Below are 25,779 nucleotides of genomic sequence, written 5' to 3'. Positions count from 1 at the left end.
CCAGTCAGGTAATCAAGAATCCATGACACCAGGGAAGCATCCACCTGCATTGCTGTCAGCTTCTCCCCCAGCAGAGCAGGGCGGATGGTGTTGAATGCACTGGAGAAGTCAAAAAACATGACCCTCACAGTGCTCGCTGGCTTGTCCAGGTGGGCATAGACACAGTTCAGCAGGTAGACGATGGCATCCTCAACTCCTAGTCGGGGCTGGTAGGTGAACTGGAGGGGATCTAAGTGTGGCCTGACCATAGGCCGGAGCAGCTCCAGAACAAGTCTCTCCAGGGTCTTCATGATGTGGGAGGTCAATGCCACCAGTCTGTAGTCATTGAGGCCGCTGGGGCGCGGCATCTTCAGCACAGGGACGAGGCAGGATGTCTTCCACAGTACAGGAACCCTCCGGAGCCTCAGGCTCAGGTTGAATACATGGCAAAGTACTCCACATAGCTGAGAGGCACAGGTTTTGAGCACCCTGGTACTGACACCATCTGGTCCTGCAGCCTTGCTTGGGTTGAGACGTTTCAGTTATCTTCTCACCTGTTCAGCTATGAAGCCCACCGTGGTGGTTTCGTGTGGGGAAGGGGTATAGTCATGAGAGCAGGGTGGGGGATTGTGAGGAGGGGTAGGAGGGGAGAGTGGAATGTGGGTTGGTTGGGGGCTGACAACAGATGACTCATGTGGGGGATGGGCAGGGGCCACAATATCAAATCTGTTAAAGAACAGGTTAAGTTCATTGGCCCTGTCCACACTGCCTTCAACTCCTCTGTTGCTAATTTGCCAGAACCCAGTGATGGTCCTCATCCCACTCCAAACCTCTCTCATGTTGTTCTGCTGGAGTTTCCACTCAAGCTTCCTTCTGTACCTGTCTTTAGCCTCCCTGATCCTGGCTTTCAGGTCCCTCTGTATTGCCCTCAGCTCCTCCCTATTTCCATCTCTAAACACCCTCTTTTTAGCGTTCAGGATGTCCTTAATGTCCTGTGTCACTCATGGCTTGTTATTTGAATAACAAAGGACAGTTCTTGTCAGAACATTGCAGTCCACACAGAAGTTGATGTAATCAGTGATGCCCTCTGTGAGCCCATCAATATCCTCTCCATGTGGCTCACAGAGTGCCTGCCAGTCTGTCACCTCAAAACAACCCTGGAGTGCCTCATAAGTCTCCTCCGACTATTTCCTCACTGTCCTCAAGGTTGCAGGTTTATTCTTCACCAGAGGCACGTAGCAGGGTTTTAGATGCACCAGGTTGTGATCTGACCTTCCCAGTGGGGGAGGGGAGAGGAGCTGTATGCATCCTTAACGTTAGCGTACATCAAATCCAGAGTCCTCTCCCCTCTGGTTGTACAGCTCACATACTGCGTGAAGTTGGGCAGTGTTCTAGCCATGGTAACGTGGTTGAAGTCACCCGAGATGGTAATGAGGGCACTCAGGTGGTGGGTTTGTAATGTGGCTATGGGTGTGTAAATGATGTTACACGCCGACGGCGGTCTACATAGTAGCATAAAAGAAACACCTTACACTATGTTATACTACTTCTCATTTATTTTTATACTATTCTTGACTTGCCTTGTCAGCCACGGTCGCCCCTTACTCCCCTTAGAATCTTTCTTCCTCTTTGGAATGAACTGATCCTGCACCTTCTGTATTATTCCCAGAAATACCTACCATTGTTGTTCCACTATCATCCCTGCTAGGGTATCTTTCCAGTCAACTTTGGCCAGCTCCTCCCTCATGGCTCCATAGTCCCCTTTGTTCAATTGCAATACTGACACTTCTGATCTTCCCTTCTCCCACTCAAATTGTAGATTAAAACTTATCGTATTATGGTCACTACCTCCTAATGGCTCCTTTACCTCAAGTTCCCTTATCAAATCCGGTTCATTACACAACACTAAATCTAGTTTTGCCTTCTCCCTGGTAGGTTCCAGTACAAGCTGCTCTAAGAATCCATCTTGGAGGCACTCCAAAAACTCCCTTTCTTGGGGTCCAGTACCAACCTGATTTTCCCAGTCTACCTGCATGTTAAAATCCCCCATAACAACCGTAGTATTAACTTTGCGACATGCCAATTTTAACTCTTGATTCAACTTGCACCCTATATCCAGGCTACTGTTTGGGGGCCTGTAGATAACTCCCATTAGGGTCTTTTTGCCCTTACCATTTCTCAGTTCTATCCATACTGACTCTGCATCTTCTGATTCTATGTCGTCCCCCGCAAGGGACTGGATTTCATACCTCACCAACATCTTTGCTGTCTCTGAGAAGATTCCAGGAAGCGAGCACATATTTGGACATCCTCAATGCAAAGAAACTTCGAGATGGGATAAAATCTAATGTTTGATTCCATTTTGATGGTTAAAGCATCCATCAATCACCAATTAAAGTATCAAGAAAGATTGAGACATTTAGTCAAATGCGGAAGGCAAGTGGGAGTTCAGTGTCGATTGCCTTCCTTTTGATTGCTGCTGGAGAAGATAGCTATGAGCAGCCTATCACTGTGTGGCTCGCTGTGGCAGGCGGGCAGGCATCCCTGCCCCGTGTAGTGTCCTTCTCTGTTGATGAATGTCGATGATATTTTAGGATAGTATCATGGTTCTCTGTTAATGGGTGGCCTATTGCATTTATGGATTGTGGATTTTTTCCAGACTTAAGATTTTTATATTCCGTGCTTTAAAAAAAAATCACCCATTCCTTTTCCGTTTTGTTGTGCAAGGGGAATGTGTTTGGGGCTTAATGATTTGTTGTGTTCTATTAGTTTTTGTTTTTGTGCAGGAGAGGGGTTGTTTTTTTGGGGGTCAGTGTTCCTGTTCTGTTTTGCGCAGTGGAGAGTGGGTGTGATCTTTCTCTCTGAACGATTTTCATGTTCTTTCTTTGTTTCATAGCTAGCTGAAGCCAACAAATTTCAGAGTTGTGTATTGATACGTACTTTCTTCTAAGTTTACACAGTAACAACATGTCATCTAAAATGCTAACAAACTTCTATAGGTGTACAGTGGAGAGTATCCTGAATGGTTATATCATGGACTGTTGTGGACACCAATGTCCACCAATGGAAAAGCCTACAATAAGTGGTGGATGTAGCCCAGTTCAGCACAGGCAAAGCTCTCCATATCATTGAGCACATCTACAAGAAGTGCTGCCACAAGAAAGCAGCATCTATCACCAAGGGCTCTCGCTATCCAGACCATGCTCTAGGTTTTCACAAATAAAATGATGTGGGGCATTTTATGCTGAAGAAAGACTGCAACAACTCATTTATTACACTCCAAAACCTGAACACAAAGCACAGTAATCGAACTTCACGTAATTACATCATCTTACAGTGAACCTCAACTCCATGTCAATGGGCGTGCATTATGTATGTTTCCACCAATTACATTACCCTACACTATCTTCTCACTGCTTCCGCCAGGAAGGAGGTACAGGAGCTTTAGGTCCCACTGCAGCAGGTTTAGGAATAGTTCCCTTCAACTATCAGGCTCCTGACCAAGGGTGGATAACTTTACTCACCTCATCTCTGAACTGATTCCACAACCTATGGCCTCACTTTCAAGGACTCTACAACTCATTCTTCTTATTATTTATTTACATACTTACTGTTATATTTTTTGTATTTGCAGTTTGTCTTTTGTACATTGGTTGTTTGTCAGTCTGTGTTTCTGTGTAGTTTATTGATTCTATTGTTCTACTGTGAATGCCCACAAGAAAATGAATCTCAAGGTAGTATACGGTGGCACATGTGTATTTTGATAATAAATTTATTTGAACACTATCGTATTTGTACACTATCGTATGGAGTCGTGCATAAACAGTGGAAGCAATGTTCCACCTCACCTGCCACAAAGCTGTCGTGACCCTTTCTCAATCCTGATTCCCTGGTGCAGTGTGTATGGAGTTTGCACATTCTTCCAGGGACGAAAAGGATTTTATTTGTGTTCCCCCTGATTGCTCCAGTTTTCTCCCACATTGCTAATATTAGATATCCAACTTTACAATTACCTTAAGGCCAGCATTTTACTTCTCTTCTATTGAAAAGTGCACAGTTTTAAGGGAAAATAATCTTGAGATTTGCTGATTTCTATCTCTTTTTTTATGTAGATCTAAAAAATCTCCTGTCACTTCAAAGAGAATCATCAATATAATCGACTACCTGACCTTTGAAGTTTTTAAGTATTCAGTACGAGGCCTTTATGAAACTCACAAGTTCCTTTTCACTTTATTACTTCCTCTGAAGATTAACCTGGAGCGGGGTTACATCAAGTACACTGAATTTCAGACCCTAATAAAAGGTATGATATTTTCTTCAGAAGAATCTCAGCTGGAGAAAAAAAAATAAAGTACCAATTGCTCCCTTGTTTAGAACATAGAAAATAACAGCACAGAACAGGCCCTTCAGCCATGATGTTGTGCCAAACTTTTAACTTGCTCTCAGATCAATCTAACCTTCCCTCCCAAATAACCCTCTGTTTTCCTATCATCCATGGCTATCTAGCAATCTCTTAAATTTCCCTAATGTATCTCTATCACCACCCCTAACAGCACGTCCAACACACCCACCATTCTGTATTTTAAAAAAGACTTTGCAGGTATTTCCCCCCCCCTCTGTACTTCAAAATTATGCCTCTTCCTTTTTGTCATTTCCACCCTGGGAAAGTATCTCTGACTATCCACTAGATCTATGTCTCTTATCATCTTGTACATCTCTATCAAGTCACCTCTCATCCTCCTTCACTCCAAAGAGAAAGGCCCTAACTCACTCAACATATCCTCATAATTCATGCTTTCCAATCCAGGAAGCATCTGGTAAACTTCCTCTGCACCCTTTCTAAAGCTACCATATTCTTCCTATAATGAGGTGACCAGAACTGAATATAATATTCCAAGTATGGTTAAATCAGGGTTTATAGAGCTGCAACATTAAGTCGTGTCTCTTATACAATCTAAACTGAATGCCAACACAACATACGCCTTCCTAACAATCCTATCACTTGCAGAGTGACTTTGAGAGATCTATGGATGTGAACCCAAGATCCCTCTGTTCCTCCACACTGCTAAGAATCCTATCATTAACCCTGTATTCAGCCTTCAAATTTGACCTTCCAAAGCGAATTACTTCACACTTTTTGGGTTGAAATCCATCTGCCACTTCTCAACCCAATTCTGCATCCTATCAATGTCCCATTTTAACTCTTGACAGCCTTCTACACTATCCACAATATCTCCTGATTTCATGTTTTCTGAAAACTTACTACCCCCCCCTTCCATTTCCTCATCCAAGTCATTTATAAAAATCACAAAGAGCAGGGATCCCAGGGCAAATACTTGCAGAACACCAGTGGCAGGCAGAATATATTACATCAACAACCACCCTTCGCCTTCTATGGGAAAGCTAATTCTGAATCCATACAGCCAAGTTCCCTGGATCCTATGCCTCCTGACTTTCAGAATGAGCATACCATTGGGAACCACATCAAACACCTTACAAAAATCCATACACACCATACTCTACCTTCATCAATATGTCTTGTCATATCCTCAAAGAATTCAGTTAGGTCCCTCACAAAGCCATGCTGACTTTCCCTAATCAGACTCTGACATACCAGCATTGGGAGAAGCATGTCTTTAAGAATCTTCTGTAATAATTCCCAACCACTGAACTGAGACTCAACTGGTCTATAATTCCCAGGATTAACTCCTGATTTCTTTCTTGAACAAAGCAATAACATTTACCACCTTCTATTGACCTAGTACTTCTGCAATGGCCAGTGAGAATGTAAAGACCATCACCAAAGGCATAGCAATCTCTTCCCTTGCATCCCATAATAACTTGTAATATATCCCTTCCTGCTCCAGGAGCTTACCTATGGTTTTCAGAAGCACCAGCACATTCTCTTTCTTAATGTCGATATGTTCTAGCTGTTTTATGCTGTCTTCACAAATGGCAAGGTCCCTCTCACCAGTGTATACTGAAGTATTTATTAAGGATCTCCCTACCTCCTCCAACTCCATGCACATTTCCTCTTCTTTCACTGATCAGTCCTACCCTTACTCTAGACATCCCCCTGTTTTTCACATATATGTAGAACACTAGGGTTTTCCTTAATCCTACTTGCCAAGACTTTCGTATGCCACTTATTACTCTCCTGTCCATTCTTAAGGTCCTTTCTAACTGCCTTGTAATTCTCTGTAGTTTGTCTGATCCTTGCTTCCTAAACCTCAAGTTGCTTTCTTCCTCTTGACTAAGTATTCCACATCTTTAATCAACCTTGGTTGCTGCACCCAACCAACCTTTCCCTGCCTCAATGAGACAAACATCAAGCACCCCATGCAAATACACCCTAAACAACCTCATTTATGTTGTGCATTTTCTTGAATACACCTGTTCCCAATTTACACTCTCATTCCTGCCTAATAGCATCATAATTTCCCCCTCCCCCAATTAAATACTTTTCCATAACCATCTGCTACTATCCCTGCCAAGGCTATGGTAAGTCATGGTGTGTTGTGGTGACTGGCTCTGAAATATTCACCCACTGAAAGATCTGACACCTGGCCAGCTTCATTACCTGGTACTAGATCTAGTATGGCCTTCCCTCTAGTCAGCCTATCTACATATTGTATCAGGAATCCTTCCTGGAAACACTTAACTAGTTCCACCCCACCTAAACCTTTTGCTCTGAGGTGCCAATCAATATTAAAATCAACCATTATAACAAGTATGTTATTTTTGCATCTTTCCAAACTCTGCCTCCTGATGTTCCTCAATTGCTATTGGGGGACCTATAGAATACGCCTAATTGAGTAATTACTCCCTTGCAGGTTCTGACTTCTACTCACTCTGTAGACAGTCCCTCCATGATGTCTTCCCTTTCTGTAGTTGTGATACTATTCCCGATTAGCAATGCTACCCCCTACCTCTTTTACCTCCCTTCTGTCCCTTTTGAAACCTCTAATCCCCAGAACATCCAGCAGCCACTTCTACCCCTGCAACGCAAGTCTTTGTAATGGCCACAATGTCATAGTTCCCTGTACTGACCCAATCTCCAAGTTCATTGCCCTTGTTCTTGATACTTCTTGCACTGAAATAGACAAACTTCAATCCATCCTGCAATTTTGCCCTATCAACTGTCTATCCTCCCTCACAGTCTCTCTACATGTTGCATCTACCTGCACACCAACTGCCCCATCCTCTCACCTATCACTTAGGTTCACAGCTCCCTGCTAACCTAGTTTGAATCTTCCCCATCAGCTCTAACAAATCTGCCCACAAAGATATTGGTCCCCCTCAAATTCATGAATTTATTTTTTGTACAGGCCATACCTTCCCCAAAATAGATCCAAATGAGCCACAAATCTGAAACCTAGTACCTTGCACCTATTCCTCACCCATCTGCCAAACCGCTGCCCCTCACTGGTGCATGGCACAGGCAGCAATCCTGAGATTTCTACGTGAGGTTCTATTGTTCAGCTTCCTACCTAGTTCCCTGTATCCTTTCTTCAGGACCTCACCCCCTTTCCTACCTGTTATTGTTAAATATAACCAACTTCTAGCTGCTCAGCTTCCCCCGTTTAGAATGCCATGGACCCAATCTGAGAGGTTCCTGCCCTACCATCTGGGAGGCAACATACCACACAGGAGTTCCTTTCACATCCACAGAATCTCCTGTTTCTTCCTCAAACAATTTAATTCCTTTTCTTCCCTCCTGAGCCACAGAGCCAGACTCACTGCTAGAGACCTGGATGGAGTTCTCCTAGTAGATTGTCTCTCCGCCCCCCCCCACCCCCAACAATATTCAAAGTGATATACCTGTTATTGAGGGAACGGCTACATAGTACTCTAGTTAAAATAATGTTCAATGCAAAAAAAAACACAATCTGAACTATTTCTAATCATCTTAAAATGCATAATGCTGCACTATTTTGAAAATATGCAGGAAAGCAGAAATTCTGACTGTAACATGACAGAGCTGAGCTGTTACTGATCTTCAAGTATTCTCCCCCTCCCCCACACACCCTTTTTTCCATTTAATGGTATTCCCTTTTTTAAAAAAAATCCCTGCTCAGCATACATTTTTAATTAAACATGCACCACTTATAGCCTGTATCTGCTTTTGTCCCCAGTAGAAAGGACAGGCATTGCAAAGGTTTCCCTTGACATTTGAATAACACCATTATTCAGAAGCGAATGCAGCCTCTGCCTAGCTTAATGTTGTGCACAACCGAAGAGTACAACTTTTTTTGTACTCTAAGAAAATTTCAACCATACTGTTATTTATACTGTCTCCCAAAGTCATTCATTTTGGAGGAACCAAGCCTCCATCTCATCTACCTGCCTCTGTCTCCCACCACAACTCCTCTCTCCGCACACCCCCCCCCCCAAACCTAGCTTGGTCTGTTTGTGATCTTCATCTCTCCTCAGTTCACCAAAGAGTTACTAATTGCTGTCTCACCACTCCATCTTTCTTTATACTGGATATCTCCACTCTTAGTGCTGATGTAGAGTTTTAACCCAAAATGTCAATAATTCCTTCCCCACACCCCATGTCTCCCCTTGTGAGTTATGCAGCTGATTGATTGTTGCTCCAATTTCCAGTATCAGCAGACTTTTGTTGTATTCGATGAAAAAAGAATTATGTCAATAAATTGGACATGTGATTAACTACGAACATTCTCCCTAATTGTGCAGGAGGAGCAGCTCTTGATCTTAAAACCAGTCCACAGAAGCCTTTCCATTGGATCCTTGATTTGACTTGGTTGAACTTGGTGGAGCTGAGCAAACTCCCACAGTTTGCAGAAATATTGACCCAGGTATTGTATCCATTTTGTGTGTGTTTGTGCACACACACACCATGACTAGGTTCACCAAACAGGGGGAAAAAAGCAAAACAGAACAAATAAAAGACAAAGCACACAATCTGCCGGGGGAACTCAGCAGGTCAAGCAGCATCTTTAGGGGGGAGGGTGGAAATCCTGCCTCCTATCTCCATCCTTCCCCCTCCAAAAGGACACAGTAAATCCTCAAAACAAACAATGCTGTTTCTAATGGCTTCATATGGGAACCTTGACCACAATTATAGGAATCTACAGAGCAAGACAATGCGCCATATTTTGTCAACAAAATCAGTTATAAAACATAGAAAAGACAGAGTGAAAGGAATAATAAATTTAGCAATGACTTAAATTAACTGTTAACTCTGATTAGAAATAACAGTCTCCCTATCTAAAATGTGAAAAAAAAATTAAAGCAAATATAAGTGTAGAAAACTAGTATGATTCAGTTCACAATTCACATAAAGGTTTAGTTCTAGAGCACAAGGCTGATATTGCCAGCTCAACATCCTCATTATGTAAGGTTGATTTGCAAACAATAGTTTTCACAGATGCCAGTTTAAGTGATGTTAGTTTAGTCCTCAACTCAGGACGTGGGTCAGCAATGCTCTAAATGTAATTAAAGTTGGTTACAAACTGGCTATGTCCTGGGTATGACGCTAAACTGCAACCGGTGATGAGGCTCTGATTGGGGACTTTCAGAGCTTTGGGGAAAGTGGAGTTACCCCTTAGTCATTCATTGCTCCCAGGGCCGCTCTGACTCAGAACGGTAGCACCTGCAAGGGTTCCTGCTCAGGATACAAACGAAGGCCAACGGCAAATCCAGCAGGTTCAGTAACTGAACTTATGACAGAGAAGGCGGTTGAGCTAGGACCTCAAATGTCAACGGCTATAGGAGAGGCGGATGAACACTTGGGAAGAGAAATGGCAATTTCTTTAGTTCACCCAATGGTAGGCAATAGCAAACCACCATTGCTAGATACTAGGTTTCCTAGAATCTATTTGCTAAGAAAACCATAGTCAAACTCACAAAATGTATCACACAACAACAGCGTCAAGAGGATCTTCAAGACAATTTTGAAGATGCTGCGCTTGGTAGAGTTGATTCTGGTCAGCAGGGGATCCCCGACCATCAAGCTACTGCTCATAAAATTCAAGTAACACAAAAGAAAATTATTGCCACTTGGAATGTAAGAACCCTATATCAAGTAGGAAGATTGGACAATGTGATAAATGAAATAGAAAGACTAAAGTTTATCATGGGAATTAGTGAAATTTGTTGGATAGGTACTGGAACATGTCAGAATAGAGATAAAACACTAATTTATTCTTGTGGAACATCCCATACTAATGGAGTAGGAATTCTTATGGATGAAAACATGGCAAAAAGTGTTTTAGGACATTGGGCAATATCAGAAAGAGTGCTCCTTGTTAGATTCAGAGGACAACCTTTTGATTTAGCAATTATACAGGTATATGCACCAACAGATGGAACAAATGATTTAGATAAATTTTATGAAGAGCTTAAACAAACAAAGAATGGATGCAAATCTCAAGATATTCTTATTGTCATGGGAGATCTAAATGCTAAAGTAGGACAAGGTGCTGATGGAAATACCATAGGAAAATTTGAACTAGGGTATAGAAATGAGGGGTGAGAAATGGGTAGAATGGTGCAAGATGAATAATCAGGTCATTATGAATGCCTACTTTAAAAACCTTTCAAGAGGCTTGTGGACCTGGAAAAGTCCAGGTGATAATCAAATTGAATTTATTACTATAAAACAAAGATTTAGAAACTCAGTGACACAATGCAAAACATATCCAGGTGCAGACTGTAATAGTGACCATAACCCAGTAGTATGTCATGTAAAAGTAAAAAACTAAAGCAGCAAAAACCTGAACAATTCCTTGACTACTTGCAATTAAAGAAGAAAATTAAGACAAAAATTTACAATTCAAGTAAGGAAGAAGAAAGTCTAGAAATAGAATCTGTTGAAGATGATAGCAATCATGTAGGAATTAAATTTAACTCTCTAAAGGATGCCTTGGTAGAGTCAAAGTCAGTGATTCCTAAAAAAGAAAAAAGCACAAAGAATAAATGGATGACAGATGAAATCAAAAAATCAAAAATCTAATGGAAGAAAGCAAATCCTATAGAATATAAGTCCTTAGATAAAAAAGTTAAAAGCTTATGTCAAAAAGCCAAAGAAGAATGGTTAAACCAGGAATGTGAGCAAATAGAAAGAATCCCTATAACTGATCCAAAAAGGTTACATCAACAAATCAAGAATATCACTGGTTAAAAAGCTCCTGTTCTTCAGGTGGATGTTTGAAAGTAAAGGACGGTACTATTATTATGGAAAAAGAAGAGATTATGAACAGATGAACTGAGCATATTCAGGAATTGTTTGAAGATGATCAAGGCGAAAAACCAGAAATTAAGAAAAACATTGAAGGTCCAAGTATTTTAAAATCTGAAGTTCGTAATGCAATAAATAAGATGAAGGAAAGGAAAGGCAGCAGGTCCTGATGAATTAGTAATAGAACAAATTATCACCCTTGAAGATTATGGAATTGAAAAACTTATTGATTTAATCAATGACATTTGAGACTGGAATAATACCAGAAGAGATGGAAAAAAAAAAAAAATCAGTATTTATCACTCTTCCTAAGAAATTTGGAGCAATAGAATGTGAATTACATAGGACCATAAGTTTAATGAGTCATATCACCAAGATACTTCTAAGAATTTTGACAACAAGAGCTAAAAGTAAGATACAAGCTGAAATAGGTAAAGAGCAATGTGGTTTTGTGAAAGAAAAAGGTACAAGAAACGCAATATTGATGTTAAGGGTACTATCGGAACGAGCTATTCAAGTGCAAAAAGATTTGTTTGTTTTATCGACTACACAAAAGCATTTGATAAAGTGAAGCACAATAAGTTATTTGAAATATTACAGAAAACTCTAGATCTGGATTCGAAAGACTTCCATCTAATCAGAAATCTGTACTGGGAACAAACTGCCGCTGTAAGAATAGATGGAGAAGTGGGTCAGTTTACAAAAATCAAGAGGCGTTAGACAAGGGTGTGTTTTCTCCCCTGATTTATTTACTGTGTACAGTGAAGCAATATTACAAAAAAAGGGACATCTTGGGAATCAAAGTTGGCAGTGAAAATATCACTAATTTCAGATATGCAGATGACACTGTTAATCGCAAGTACAGAGGAAGAACTACAAAACTTAATTGATATAGTTGTTGAAGAAAGTGCAAAAATGGGTCTATCAATTGCAAAAAGACAATGTATGGTAATATCCAAAAAGAATCCTATCTGCAGGCTGAGAATAAACGGGGAAGAACAAGTACAGAACTTTGGCTACTTAGGAAGCTGGGTGACATCAGATGGCAGGTGCGACATGGACATCAAAAGAAGAATAGGGATGGCAAAAGACACCTTTACAAGAATGAAGAGTATACTGACCAATACTAAACTAGGCATGACAACCCACCTCAGAGTACTGAAATATTACATTTATCCAGTTATATTATATGGCTCAGAATGTTGGACAATATCTAGTAACATGAGGAAACGAATTGAAGCAGCAGAGATGTAGTTCTTGAGGATGCAAAGAATATCATGGACAAAACGAATATTTAACGAGGATGTCATGAACAGAGCAAACACAAAAAGTGAAATAATGTATGAGATCATGAAAAGGCAACGTAACTTCATTGTACATGTGATTAGGAAAGAGGAGTTAGCACGCACGGTAATTATGGGAAAGGTCAAAGGGAAGAAAGCAAGAGGAAGACAAAGACAAATGATGGAGACAGCAGCCAGAGAACTGGAAATGAATACCAATGAATTGATCCACTTGACCCGAAACAGGAGTGTGTGGGCCATGGCAGTCAAAGCTCAAGCTGGGCACGGCACCTGATGATGATGATGATGACGATGACGACAAACTGGCTATCAAAGTTTGTAATCAGTTGAATGAGGAATCAGTGTTGTGCTAGTCTTGAGAATGGGGACAGGAGAGCTCAACTTTCATTCCCTTGTTCCAGATTACTCAAATGAGTGCAAAATTGCTCTGCATACCTGGGAAGATAGTTCAAGAGAATGAAATGTGCTGCATTTAGTAATACTGGTGGAAATGAAGTACCCAGAATACTTAAAAATTTTCACAATCAGATATTCATAATAAGAAAGCTTAAGTGAGAAATTGCTTAGTAGATAGTTTTCAGTAGGAAACTAATAGAAAGTTGAAAATAATAGGATGGATTCCACCCCCTGCCCCCCAAAATTTGTTGGCCTAGTGCTTAGTTTCTTACTGAAAATTTATTGTTTTTTTAAAAAAACTGGGTTTCATTTGCATTCGGGTAAGGTAACTTAGTGGTTAGCATAACACTACTACAGTGCCAGTGACCAGGGTTCAACTCTACCACTGTCTATAAGGAGTTTGTACATTCTCTCCTGACTGTGTATGTTTCCTCTGGGTGTTCTGGTTTCCTGCCACATTTCAAAGGTGTGCAGGTTAGTAGGTTAATTGGTCACATGGGTGTGATTGGGCAGTGCAAGCTCATTGGACTGGAAGGGGCTGTTACCATGCTGTATCTATAAATACATACATATGTACTGCCAGGAGCAGAATCTGAGGATAGCTCTAGGTCACTTAAATATTGAGCATCTAGGCTAGGTTCCAATGGCAGCAGTTCAGTTTGCTTTGATGATCTAAAGGGCTGTGAGAAGCAATTCACAGGGGAAGATAAAGCTTTTCCCAAGCTCTTTTGCCAAGCCATCAGCTCCTACCAGTCAGATTGAAGTCATGGGAAAGAAAACTGTTCATTCAATATGAAATAAACATCTTATGGTCTGTGGCCTTATCAGACAGAAGCAGAATTGGGCCATTCAGCCTATCAAGTCTGCTGAGTCATATAATCATGACTGATTTATTATCCCTTTCAACCTCATTCTCCCCATAACCTTTGATGCCCTTACTGATCAAGAACCTAGCAACCTCTGCTTTAACTTGATCTCCACAGCCATCTGTGTCAGTGAGTTCCACAGGTTCACCATCTTCTGGCTAAACAAATTCCTCCTCATCCCTGTTCTAAAAGGACATCTTTGTACTCTGAGTCTGTGTTCCCCCATTATTGGAAACAGCCTCTCAATGTCCACTCTATCTGGGCCTTTCAATATTCATTATGCCCCCTCATTCTTCTATACTGTAGCAAGCACAGGCCCAGTTATCAAATACTTCTCACACATTAAACCTTTTATTTTGGGATAATTCTCGTGAACCTCCTCTGGAGTCTGCCCAATATTACCATGTTCTTTCTTAGATATGGGGTCCAAAACTGCTCACGTACTCCAAATGCAGTTTGACCAATGCCTTAGAAAGGCTCTGCATTACATCCTTTCTTTTATATTCTAGTCCTCTTGAAATGAATGAATAACATTTCATTCGCCTTCCTTACTACCGATTCAGCTTGCAAGTTAACCGTTAAGGAGCTTCCAAGTCTCTTTGCACCTCCAATTCTTGAATTTGCTCCCTGTTTAGAAAATAGTCTACACCTTTATTCCATCTACCAAAGTGTATGACCAGATACTTCCCTACACTGCATTCAATCTTCCCCGTCCAGGTCCATCTGCAGACTCCTTGCTTCTTCAACACTGTCTGCCTTTTCACCTCCCTTTGTATCATCTGCAAATGTGGCCACAAAACTATCAATTCCTTCATCTAGATCATTGATGTGTAACATGAACAGAAGCAGCCCCAAAACAGACCCCTGCAGAACACAACTAATTACCAGAAGCCAACCAGAAAAGGTCCCCTTTGTTCCAATTCTTTACTTCCTGACAGTCAGCCAATCTTCAAAGTTAAAAATAAATTTATCATATACAACCCCGGGATTCATTTTCTTGTAGTCATACTCAATAAATCTATCGAATAATAACCATAATAGAATAAATGAAAGACCATCCAACTAGGTGTTCAACCAGAGTTCAGAAGCCAACAAACTGTGCAAATACAAAAGAAATACTACTAATAAATAAGCAATAAATATCAAGAACATGATATGAAAAGTCTTTGAAATGAAAGGGCCTTGAAAGTGAGTCTATTGGTTGTTGGAACATTTTAATGTTGGGGTTGAGGGGCAGTAACTGTTCCTGAACCTGGTGGTGTGTATCCTGAGGCTCGTGTACCTACTTCCTGATGGCAGCTGCGAGAAGAGAACATGTCCTGGGTGGTGGGGGTCCCTGATGCATGCTGCTTTCCTGCAACAGCATTTCATGTAGATGCGCTCAATGGTAGGGAGGGTTTTACCCGTGATAGACTGGGCTGTGTCCACTACTTTTAGTAGGAATCAGAATCAGGTTTATTATCACCAGCATGTGACATGAAATTTGTTAACTTAGCAGCAGCAGTTCAATGCAATACATAATCTAGGAGAGGAAAAAAAAATAAACAAGTAAATCAATTCAATATATTGAATAGAATAAAACATGCAAAAACAAATACTGTATATTTTAAAAAGTGAGGTAGTATCCAAAGATACAATGGCCATTTAGGAATTGGATGGCAGAGGGGAAGAAGCTGTTCGTGAATCACTGAGTGTGTGCCTTCAGGATTCTGTACCTCATATCTGATGGCAACAGTGAGAAAAAGGACATGACCTTGGGTGCTGGAGGTCCTTAATAATGGACGCTGCCTTTCTGAGACACCACTCCCTGAAAATGTGCTGGGTACTTTGTAGGCTAGTACCCAAGATGAAGCTGACTAGATTTACAACCTTCTGCAGCTTCTTTCAGTCCTGTGCAGTAGCCCCTCCATACCAGATGGTGATGCAGCCTGTCAGAATGCTCTCCACGGTACATATATAGAAGTTTTTGAGTGTATTTGTTGACATGCCAAATCTTCTCAAACTCCCAATAAAGTATAGCCGCTGTCTTGCCTTCTTTATAACTTTGTCAATATGTTGGGACCAGGTTAGATCCTCAGATCTTGACACTCAGGAACTTGAAGCTGCTCACCTTCTCCACTTCTGATCTTTCTATGAGGATTGGTATGTGTTCCTTCATCTTACCCTTCCTGAAGTCCACAATCAGAATTTTCGTCTTACTGATGTTGAGTGCCAGGTTGTTGCTGCAGCACCACTCCACTAGTTGGCATATCTCACTCCTGTGCACTCTCTCATCACCACCCAAGGTTCTTCCAACAATGGTTGTATTATCAGCAAATTTATAGATGGTATTTGAGCTATGGCTAGCCACACAGCCATGTGTATATAGAGAGCAGAGCAGTGGGCTAAGCCCACACCCGAGGTGTGCCAGTGTTGATCGTCAGCGAGGAGCATATGTTATCACCAATCCACACAGATTGTGGTCTTCCGTTTAGGAAGTTGAGGATCCAATTGCAGAGGGAGGTACAGAGGCCCAGGTTCTGCAACTTCTCAATCAGGATTGTGGGAATGATGGTATTAAGTGCTGAAGATTTTCCATGCTAATATCTTTCCTGTAATACCATAGTTTCTTATTGTGTCTAGCAGCCTCATCTGTCACACCATGTTAAAGGCCTTCTGAAAAACTAAGTAAACAACATCCACCAACTTTCTTTTGCCTATCCTGTCTGTTATTTCCTCAACAAATTCCAACAGATTTGTCAGGCAAGATTTTCCATAAAGGAAACCATGTGACTTTGGCCTATTTTATCATGTGCCTCCAAGTACCCTGAAACCTTGTCCTTTATAATGTTCTCTCAGATCTTCCCAACCACTGAAGTCAGGCTAACTAGCCTAAAATTCCTATCTCTTACTTCCCTCTCTTCTGAAAGAGTGGAGTGACATTTGTGATTTTCCAGTCCTCCAGAAACATTCCAGAACCAGGAGGTACATCGTCCACTGAGGGCTAGAGCTGTCGCATTTAAGTCTGGCGACTTAGCTCTGTATGAGAAAACCAAGTATGACTTGTGGAGGGCTATTTCAAGAGCAAAGAGACAATTGCAAGTGAGATTGGAGGACATCAGATGCACATCAACTCTGGCAGTGTTTGCAAGACATTACTTCCTACAAAGCGAAATCCAATAGCATGAATGGCAGCAATGCAGCACCACCAGATGAGCTCAATGCCTTCTATGCCCACTTTGAAAGGGAGAATATAACTATAGCTGTGAAGATCCCTGCTGCACCCAGTAACCCTGTGATCTCCATCTCAGAGGCCAATGTTAGACTGTCTTTAAGGAGGGTGAACCCTTGCAAGGTGGCAGGCCCTGATGAAATACCTGCTAAAGCTCTAAAAACTTGTGCCAACCAACTGGCAGGAGTATTCAAGGACATTGTCAGCCTCTCAATACCACAGTTGGAAGCTCCCACCTGCTTCAAAAAGGCAACAATTATACCCAAAATAATCTGCAGATGCTGTAAAAGATCAAAGCAACACTTTCAGTACACTGGATGAACTCAGCAGGTCGGGCAGCATCAGTCAGAAACGATGAGTCAACGTTTCGGGCCGGAATCCTTCATCAGGACTGAAGAATGAAAGATGGGGAAGGATTTGAAGAATGCTTGTAGCTTCAGTTGAAAGACCAGTAATTTGAAAGACAAAGGGGTGGGGGAGGGGAAGCATTGACATCATAGCGCTGAAAACAATGGGTGGTAGAAGGAGGCAGAAACATGAGGGAGCTGGGGGAGAGGGTAGAGTGAAATAGGGATAGGGGAAGGGAGGGGGAGGGAATTACCGGAAGTTGGAGAATTCTATGTTCATACCAAGGGGCTGGAGACTACCTAGACAGTATATGAGGTGTTGCTCCTCCAACCTGAGTTTAGCCTCATCATGGCAGTAGAGGAGGCCATGTATGGACATATCTGAATGGGAATGGGAAGCAGAGTTGAAGTGGGTGGCTACCGGGAGATCCTGTCTGTTGTGGCGGACAGAGTGGAGGTGCTTGATGAAGCGGTCCCCCAATCTGCGTCAGGTTTCACCAATGTAGAGGAGGCCGCACCAGGAGCACCGGATGCAATAGATGACCCCAACAGACTCACAAGTGAAGTGTTTTCTCACCTGGAAGGACTGTTTGGGGCCCTGAATGGTTGCAAGAGAGGAGGTGTAGGGACAGTTGTAGCACTTACGCTTACAGGGCTAAGTACCGGGTGGGAGATCAGTGGGGATGGACGTGCGGATAAGGGAGTCGCGGAGGGACCGATCCCTGCAGAAAGCAGAGAGGGGTGGAGAGGGAAAGATGTGCTTAGTGATGGGGTCCTGTTGAAGGTAGTGGAAGTTGCGGAGGATAATGTGCTGGATCCGGAGGCTGGTGGGGTGGTAGGTAAGGACAAGGGGAACTCTGTCCCTGTTGTGGTTGTGGGAGGATGGGGTGAGGGCTGAAGTGTGGGAAATGGAGGAGATGCAGGTGAGGGCATTGTTGATGCGGTAGAAGGGAAACCACGATCCTTAAAGAAAGAGGACATTTGAGATGTCCTGGAACGGAAAGCCTCATCCTCGGAGCAGATGCGGCGGAGACGGAGGAACTGGGAATAGGGAATGGCATTTTTGCATGTGGCGGGGTGGGAAGAGGTATAGTTGAGGTAGTTTTATGGGAGTCAGTGAGCTTGTAGAAGATGTCAGTGGACAGTCTGTCTCCAGAGGTGGAGACCGAGACATCGAGAAAGGCGAGAGAAGTGTCCGAGTTAGAGTAAGTGAATCTGAGGGCTGGGTGGAAGTTTGAGGTAGTGTCAAAATTGATGAGCTCAGCATGGGTGCAGGAAGCAGCACCAATGTAGTCGTCAATGTACCAAAGGAAAAGTTGGGGAGCACTACCAGAATAGGTCTGGAGTATAGACTGTTCCACATAACCAACGAAGAGGCAGGCGTAGCTGGGTCCCATGCGAGTTCCCATAGCTACACCTTTAGTCTGAAGAAAGTGGGAAGAGCCAAAAGAGAAGTTATTAAGTGTGAGAACCAGTTCCACCAACCGGAGGAGGGTAGTGGTGGTGGGGAACTGGTGAGGTCTATTATCCAGGAAGTAGCGGAGGGCTTTGAGGCCTTCTTGATGGAGAATGGAGGTGTATAAGGATTGGACATCCATAGTAAAAATGTAGCGGTTGGGACCGGGGAATTGGAAGTTATTGAAGAGGTGGAGGGTATGGGATGTATCCCGGATGTAGGTGGGGAGGGACTGAACTATGGGTGACAAGTAGGCAGATACAAGTTCAGTGGAACAGGAGCAGGCAGAAACTGTGGATCTACCAGGACAGTCAGGCTTGTGTATCTTTGGGAGGAGGTAAAACTGAGCGGTACGGGGTGTGGGAATAATGAGTTTAGCAGCAGGATGGAAGGTCTCCTGAGTTGATAAGTTAATGCCATTCCCTATTCCCAGTTCCTCCGTCTCTGCTGCATCTGCTCCGAGGATGAGGCTTTCCGTTCCAGGACATCTCAAATGCCCTCTTTCTTTAAGGATCGTGGTTTCCCTTCTACCGTCATCAATGATGCCCTCACCCGCATCTCCTCCATTTCCAGCACTTCAGCCCTCACCCCATCCTCCCACAACCACAACAGGGACAGAGTTCCCCTTGTCCTTACCTACCACCCCACCAGCCTCCGGATCCAGCACATTATCCTCCGCAACTTTCACCACCTTCAACAGGACCCCACCACTAAGCACATCTTTCCCTCTCCACCCCTCTCCGTTTTCTGCAGGGATCGGTCCCTCCGCGACTCCCTTATCCACACGTCCATCCCCACTGGTCTCCCACCTGGCACTTATCCCTGTAAGCATAAGTGCTGCGCCTGTCCCTACACCTCATCTCTTGCAACCATTCAGGGCCCCAAACAGTCCTTCCAGGTGAGATAACACTTCACTTGTGAGTCTGTTGGGGTCATCTATTGCATCCGGTGCTCCTGGTGCGGCCTCCTCTACATCGGTGAAACCCGACACAGATTGGGGGACCACTTCATCGAGCACCTCCACTCCGTCCGCCACAACAGACAGGATCTCCCGGTAGCCACCCACTTCAACTCTGCTTCCCATTCAGATATGTCCGTACGTGGCCTCCTCTACTGCCATGATGAGGCTAAACTCAGGTTGGAGGAGCAACACCTCATATACCGTCTAGGTAGTCTCCAGCCCCTTGGTATGAACATAGAATTATCCAACTTCCAGTAATTCCATTCCCCTATCCCTATTTCACTCTGCCCCCTCCCCCAGCTCCCTCATGGTTCTGCCTCCTTCTTCTACCACCCATTGTTTTCAGGGCTATGACGTCAATGCTTCCCCTCCCCCACCCCTTTGTCTATCGACTGACGCTACAAGTATTCTTCAAATCCTTCCCCATCTTTCATTCTTCAGTCCTGACGAAGGGTTCCGGCCCAAAACGTCGACTCATCATTTCTGACTGAAGCTGCCCGACCTGCTGAGTTCATCCAGCGTGCTGAAAGGGTTGCTTCAACAATTATACCAATACCTAAGAAGAGTAGTGTGAACTGCCTTAATGACCATCACCCAGTAACACTCACATGAACGTGATGAAATGCTGTGAAAGGTTGGTCATGGCTAGAATGAACTCCTACCTCAGCAAGGACCTGGATCCACTACAATTTGTCTATTGCAGGCACAATCTCAATGGCTTTTCACACAGCCTTAGATCACCTGGACAATACAAACACCACGTCAGGATGCTGTTCATTGACTATAGCTCAGTGTTTAAGACTATCATTCCCACAATCCTGATTGATAAGCTACAGAACCTGGGCCACTGTACCTCCCTCTGCAATTGGATCCTTGACTTCCTCACCAGAAGACCACAATCTGTGCAGATTAGTTATAGTATCTCCTCTTCACTGACAATCAACACTGGTGCTGCTCAGGGGTGTGTGCTTAGCCCACTGCTCTGCTCCCTCCACACCCATGATTGTATGGCTAAGTACAGCTCAAATACCATCTCAAATAGCAACTTTGATGAAACAACCAACAGGAATTCTGCAGATGCTGGAAATTCAAGCAACACACATCAAAGTTGCTGGTGAACGCAGCAGGCCAGGCAGCATCTGTAGGAAGAGGTGCAGTCGACGTTTCAGACCCTGACAAAGGGTCTCGGCCTGAAATGTCGACTGCACCTCTTCCTACAGATGCTGCCTGGCCTGCTGCGTTCACCAGCAACTTTGATGTGTGTTGATGAAACAACCATTTTGGTAGAATCTAAGATAGAGATGAGAGGGCATACAGGAATGAGATGTACGAAATAGTTGAGTGGAGCTGCAGCAACAACCTTGCACTCATTGCCGGTAAGACAAAAGAGCTACTTGTGGACTTCAGGAGAGAAGATGAATCAATCCTAATAGAGGGATCAGATGTGGAGAGAGCGAGCATTTTCAAGTTTTTGGGTGGCAAGATCTCTGAGAATCTAACCTGGTCCCAACATATCAATGCAGCTATAAAGAAAGCAAGACAGCAGTTACACTTCATTAAGAGTTCAAAGAGATTTGCTTTGTCACCCAAAACACTCAAACTGACAGGGTGTGTGTGTGTGTGTGTGTGTGTGTGTGTGTGTGTGTGTGTGTGTGTTACTGCAAAGCACTGAAATAAGCTACAGAAAGTTGTAAAGTTAGTCAGCTCCATCTTAGATACTAGCCTCTGTAGTACCCAAAACATCTTCAAGGAGTGGTGCCTCAGAAAGCAGGTGTTCATTAGAGATGCTCTTCTGCACACTACTGTTGTAACTCGTGGTTATTTGAGTAACTGAGTCCTTCCTGTCAGCTTGAACCAGTCTGGTCATTCTCCTCTGATCTCTCATATTAACAAGGTTTTTTCACTACTATACATCTTGGTTCCTTTATCTTAAAGCTCCCTAATCAAAGCTGGTTCATTACACAACACCCAATCCAAAATTGCCTCTTCCCTAGTGGGCTCAACCACAGGCTACTTTTAAAAGCCATATCACAGACACTCTACAAATTCCTTCTCTTGAGATCCAACACTAAGCTAAACTCTATTTAGTTCGAAGACCTTTCCACAGCAATTCCACTGTTAAACCTGCACTCTCTTGATCCCTCCTTCCCAATATGGTGCCAATGTCCATCAAATTCAATCCCTGAAGGTTGATTTGCAGGTTGAATCGGTGGTGAGGTAGGCAAATGAAGTGTTAGGCTTCATTTTGAGAGCACTAGAATATAAAAGCAAGGATGTAATGTTGAGGCTTTACAAGGCACTGGTAAGGCCTCACTTGGAGAATTATGAGCAGTTTTGGGACCTTATTGAAAAAAGGATGCACTGATATTGGAGAGGTTTCAAAAGGAGGTTCACAGAACGATTCCAGGAATGAAATGTCTGTCGTATTAGGAGCAATTTATGGCTCTAGGCCTTTACTCGCTAGAATTTAGAAAGATAAGGAGGATCTCATTGAAACCTATCAGATGTTGAAAGGCTTAGATAGAGTGGATGCAGAGAGGATGTTTCCTCTGGTGAGGGAGTCTAGGACCAGAAGGCACAGACTCAGAATAGAGGGAGGTCCATTTAGAATGGAAATGAGAAGGATTTTGTTTAGCCAGTGGGTGGTGAACCTGTGGAATTCATTGCCACACACAGCTGTGGAGGCCAGGTCATTGGGTATATTTAAGGTGGAGATTGATAGGTTCTCGATTAGGCAGAACATGAAAGGTTGCAGGAAGAAGGCAGGAGAATGGGATTGAGAAGGAAATAGATCAGCCGTGATGAAATGGCAGAGCAGAACATAGTTAAAGCCCATCTACTTCCATATAGCTATAGTCCACCAAGAGAAATTGAAGGTAGATATCCTTGGGCATGGCAAACAGAGTCTGTCAAGTATTTAACTACATAACACCTCATAGGCCTGATTTTTATTCTCATAAGTCAATATGTTGTAAAAAGATCTCTCCCTACTCCGTACATAGTTTTCTTTTGATTGTTCCTTCTTTCCTCTCCTTTCTATAAGTGTATACTTCAGATGAATATTATGTGGAGATTTGTGACAAATATGACTATATGATATATAGGTACAATATCTGAAATATATCTTATAGAAATGTTTGTTTGATGATGAACTTCAATAAAAAAAAATTTACAAAAGAAATTTTTTTAAATGGTAGAGCGGACTGGGTGGGCTGAATGGTCTAATGGCCTCAGAAGGCAGTGGAGGCCAGTTCTCTGGATTCTTTCAAGAAAGCGTTAGATAGAGCTCTTAAAGATAGCAGAGCGAAGGAATATGGGGAGAAGGCAGGAAAAGGGTACTGATTGTCGATGCTCAGCCATGATCACAGTGAATGGTGGTGCTGGCTGAAAGGGCTGAATGGCCTATTCCTGCATCTATTGTCTAATTCTGCTCCTCTGCCTTATGGCTTTAAACTCCACCAGACAGACAACGCAGCCTTCTTGACTCTCTATCCTTGCAACAGAAAATTATGTCTACTCCACTGAATATACTATCCACAATTAAAACTGTTTCTTCTCTCATCCCACCCACCACTCTTAAATGGCTCCATGAACTATGATGCTATAGTTAAGTTGCTCATTCTTCCTAAGGCGCCCCCCCCCCCCCAACAACTCGCATCCTCACAGGAAGCAGCAATCTCTGACCTGTTGGGCAAGGTCAAAGGCTGAAGCTCCTGCAGCACTACCTTTTTAATCCCCCTACCTGCCTCACTCTCAGTTAAACTCTCTTGTCCCTGGCCACAGACTGAATTTTAAAGTAGTTAATCTAATGGGTGTGACTGCCTCCTGAAACACATTATCCATATTCTAAACTCTGGAAGTTCAAATTAGGCCCTAGAAAACACTGTCAGAGAAGTGGAGGAAGACTGATGGCCATCATTTTTTGTATGTTGCTGTAATGCACTAAATGACTTCCTTCTGTACCTGAACTTCCTTTGTGGTTAATCTAGGAAATTATCTGCAAATTTAAATTTAAAATGAGTTTCAAAATAGTTATATTTTATTGGTGATAAGATGTATTCTATCTTCATATTATGTTTTCAGTTGATTTTACAGTTTAGAATATTGTTATAGGTAACTAAGCATGAGAAGGCTTGGAAAGTCTGGTTTGATGCAGAAACTCCAGAGCTGGCAATAATTCCTAATGGGTACAGCGACTCTTTGGAGTCATTTGGCAAGCTGTTGCTGATCAGGTGAGATTAACACTAACTGCAGTACAGTTAATACTTTGCTTCCTATATACAATTTATGGTAAGGATATGGTAACGTAGGAATATAGAAATAGATCTGACTCTTCAGACCTCAGCCCAGCTCTGCTATTCAATTATTCTGTGGGTAACCTACAATAATTTCAAGCACATTCTTTGGTTCCTTTCCTTGTATAACCGATGCTAACAAAAATCTCCCAATCTTGGTTTTGAAATTTGAAATTCATGTTACATCAGTAGCTTTTTAGGAGAAGATTGCCAGTATCACTTTAAATGAAGAAATACCTTAGTTTAGTTAGTTTGGCATAATATAATGGGCCAAAGGGCCTGTTGCTGTGTTCAATACTGTATCTCTTGATTGCTCATGGACAGCCTATTAAAGAGACTTACCATGGGAGGAAATAATTTCTATCTACCACACTATGTACTTTAACCATCCTAATTACATTAAACCTTAATTTTCTGTATACATTATTCACAAACTAAATCTAATTATTGCCTCTACAAATTCTCTAAATTACAGTACACATTCTTAAATTGGAAATACATTGGCTTTCTTTCACCATCACTGAATCATAACATTGAAGCTCAATATCTGTAGAACCAAATTTTTTTTCTTTCTTGTTAATTTTGATTGCATGTGTACATTTTTGCACTTTGGCCCCAGAAATACGCTGTCTCATTCAGCTGTATCCATATATGGTTTAAACGACAATTAAACTTGATTTGATTTTGAGCACCCCACTTTTCTGCAAAGAGCAATTATTAATGTATTAAAAACATAAAATCTATGAGATGTTTAATCCATTATATAAAATAGATCAAAAGATCTTGAAGGATACACTTCTTCTAGTTTATATCCCAAGTAACTATCCTCAAAGATGCTACATTTATTAGGATCTTCCTAACCTAATAATAAAACTTAGAGATATAGAGCAGGGTTTCTCAACCAGGGTTCCACAAGAGGTCGCTAGGGTTTCCATGAGAGAACATGATTAAAAAATAATAAACGTTTTTTGAACTACACAACGCGCAATACTAGTGCTCACAGTGGTGGGCAGTGACTGATCAGCCCTGTTAGCAATCTCATTAGAGGTCTCTCAGCGCAGTAGGACCATGTTTATTCTGTTTTTGACATAAGATAGGGGAGGCTGTTGATAATTGGTGAGCTCTGTATTGCATGGAGGGGAGGATGTGTGTTTTCTGAGTATTGAATAGACTTGCCCAACTTGGGCTGTGACATCAGCCTCTCCCTCCCAAATTACCTCCCCAACTTCCCCTTGCACGCTGCCAACTGATTTATGGGAGCAAACAAACTTTACCGGTGTCGTAGAAAGTTGGAGGGAAATTTTAATTCTAAAGGAATTTTTGTGTGCCACGATTCCACTGCTTGCCTGCCACTTTGCTGTTGTTGTAAACATTATAGGTTAATTGTGTTAGTTAGAAATGAATTGGAATTTTTTGGTTTATTATGCCATTGTTTCATATTTTATTAACCCGTGCTTTACAGTCATGTCATAGTACGATTTTTCACGTCATTTCACTGCACTAGTGCCACAATGGCCACAAAAAGAAAGTCCATCTTTACAATGAAAGCAACTTATCAACAGATTTTATATAGACTTGCTCTATTCCAACATGCCTGGTTCGTGGCAAACAACTTACAAATGGCTCCAGGAAAATTAAAAAGACATTTAACTACAAATCACAGCCATATAACATGTAAAGGAGCTGATTGTTTTAAACAACTATTGGAATATCAAAACAGAGTGAAGCTTTCATTAATGAAGTTAGTCAGTAAAAAAA

The 25,779-nt window shown here is 42.3% G+C and overlaps 1 protein-coding gene across 1 annotated transcript in view; it reads left to right on the top strand.

Annotated features, from left to right (window-relative positions):
- Nucleotides 1-25,779, top strand: part of LOC140210901 (dynein axonemal heavy chain 8-like) — a 1,093,299-nt gene that overhangs the window by 986,628 nt on the left and 80,892 nt on the right. Inside the window, exons 80-82 of the mRNA XM_072280167.1 lie at nt 4,092-4,282; nt 8,680-8,801; nt 23,840-23,958. Of these exons, the coding sequence (XP_072136268.1) occupies nt 4,092-4,282; nt 8,680-8,801; nt 23,840-23,958 (432 nt within the window). The remainder of the gene's footprint in view (nt 1-4,091; nt 4,283-8,679; nt 8,802-23,839; nt 23,959-25,779) is intronic.

This window comes from Mobula birostris, chromosome 2 (genome assembly GCF_030028105.1).
Source record: "Mobula birostris isolate sMobBir1 chromosome 2, sMobBir1.hap1, whole genome shotgun sequence".
In the NCBI taxonomy this organism is placed as follows: domain Eukaryota; kingdom Metazoa; phylum Chordata; class Chondrichthyes; order Myliobatiformes; family Myliobatidae; genus Mobula; species Mobula birostris.
Note: the sequence above shows the minus strand (reverse complement) of the source record. Positions and strands in the feature narration are given on the sequence as shown.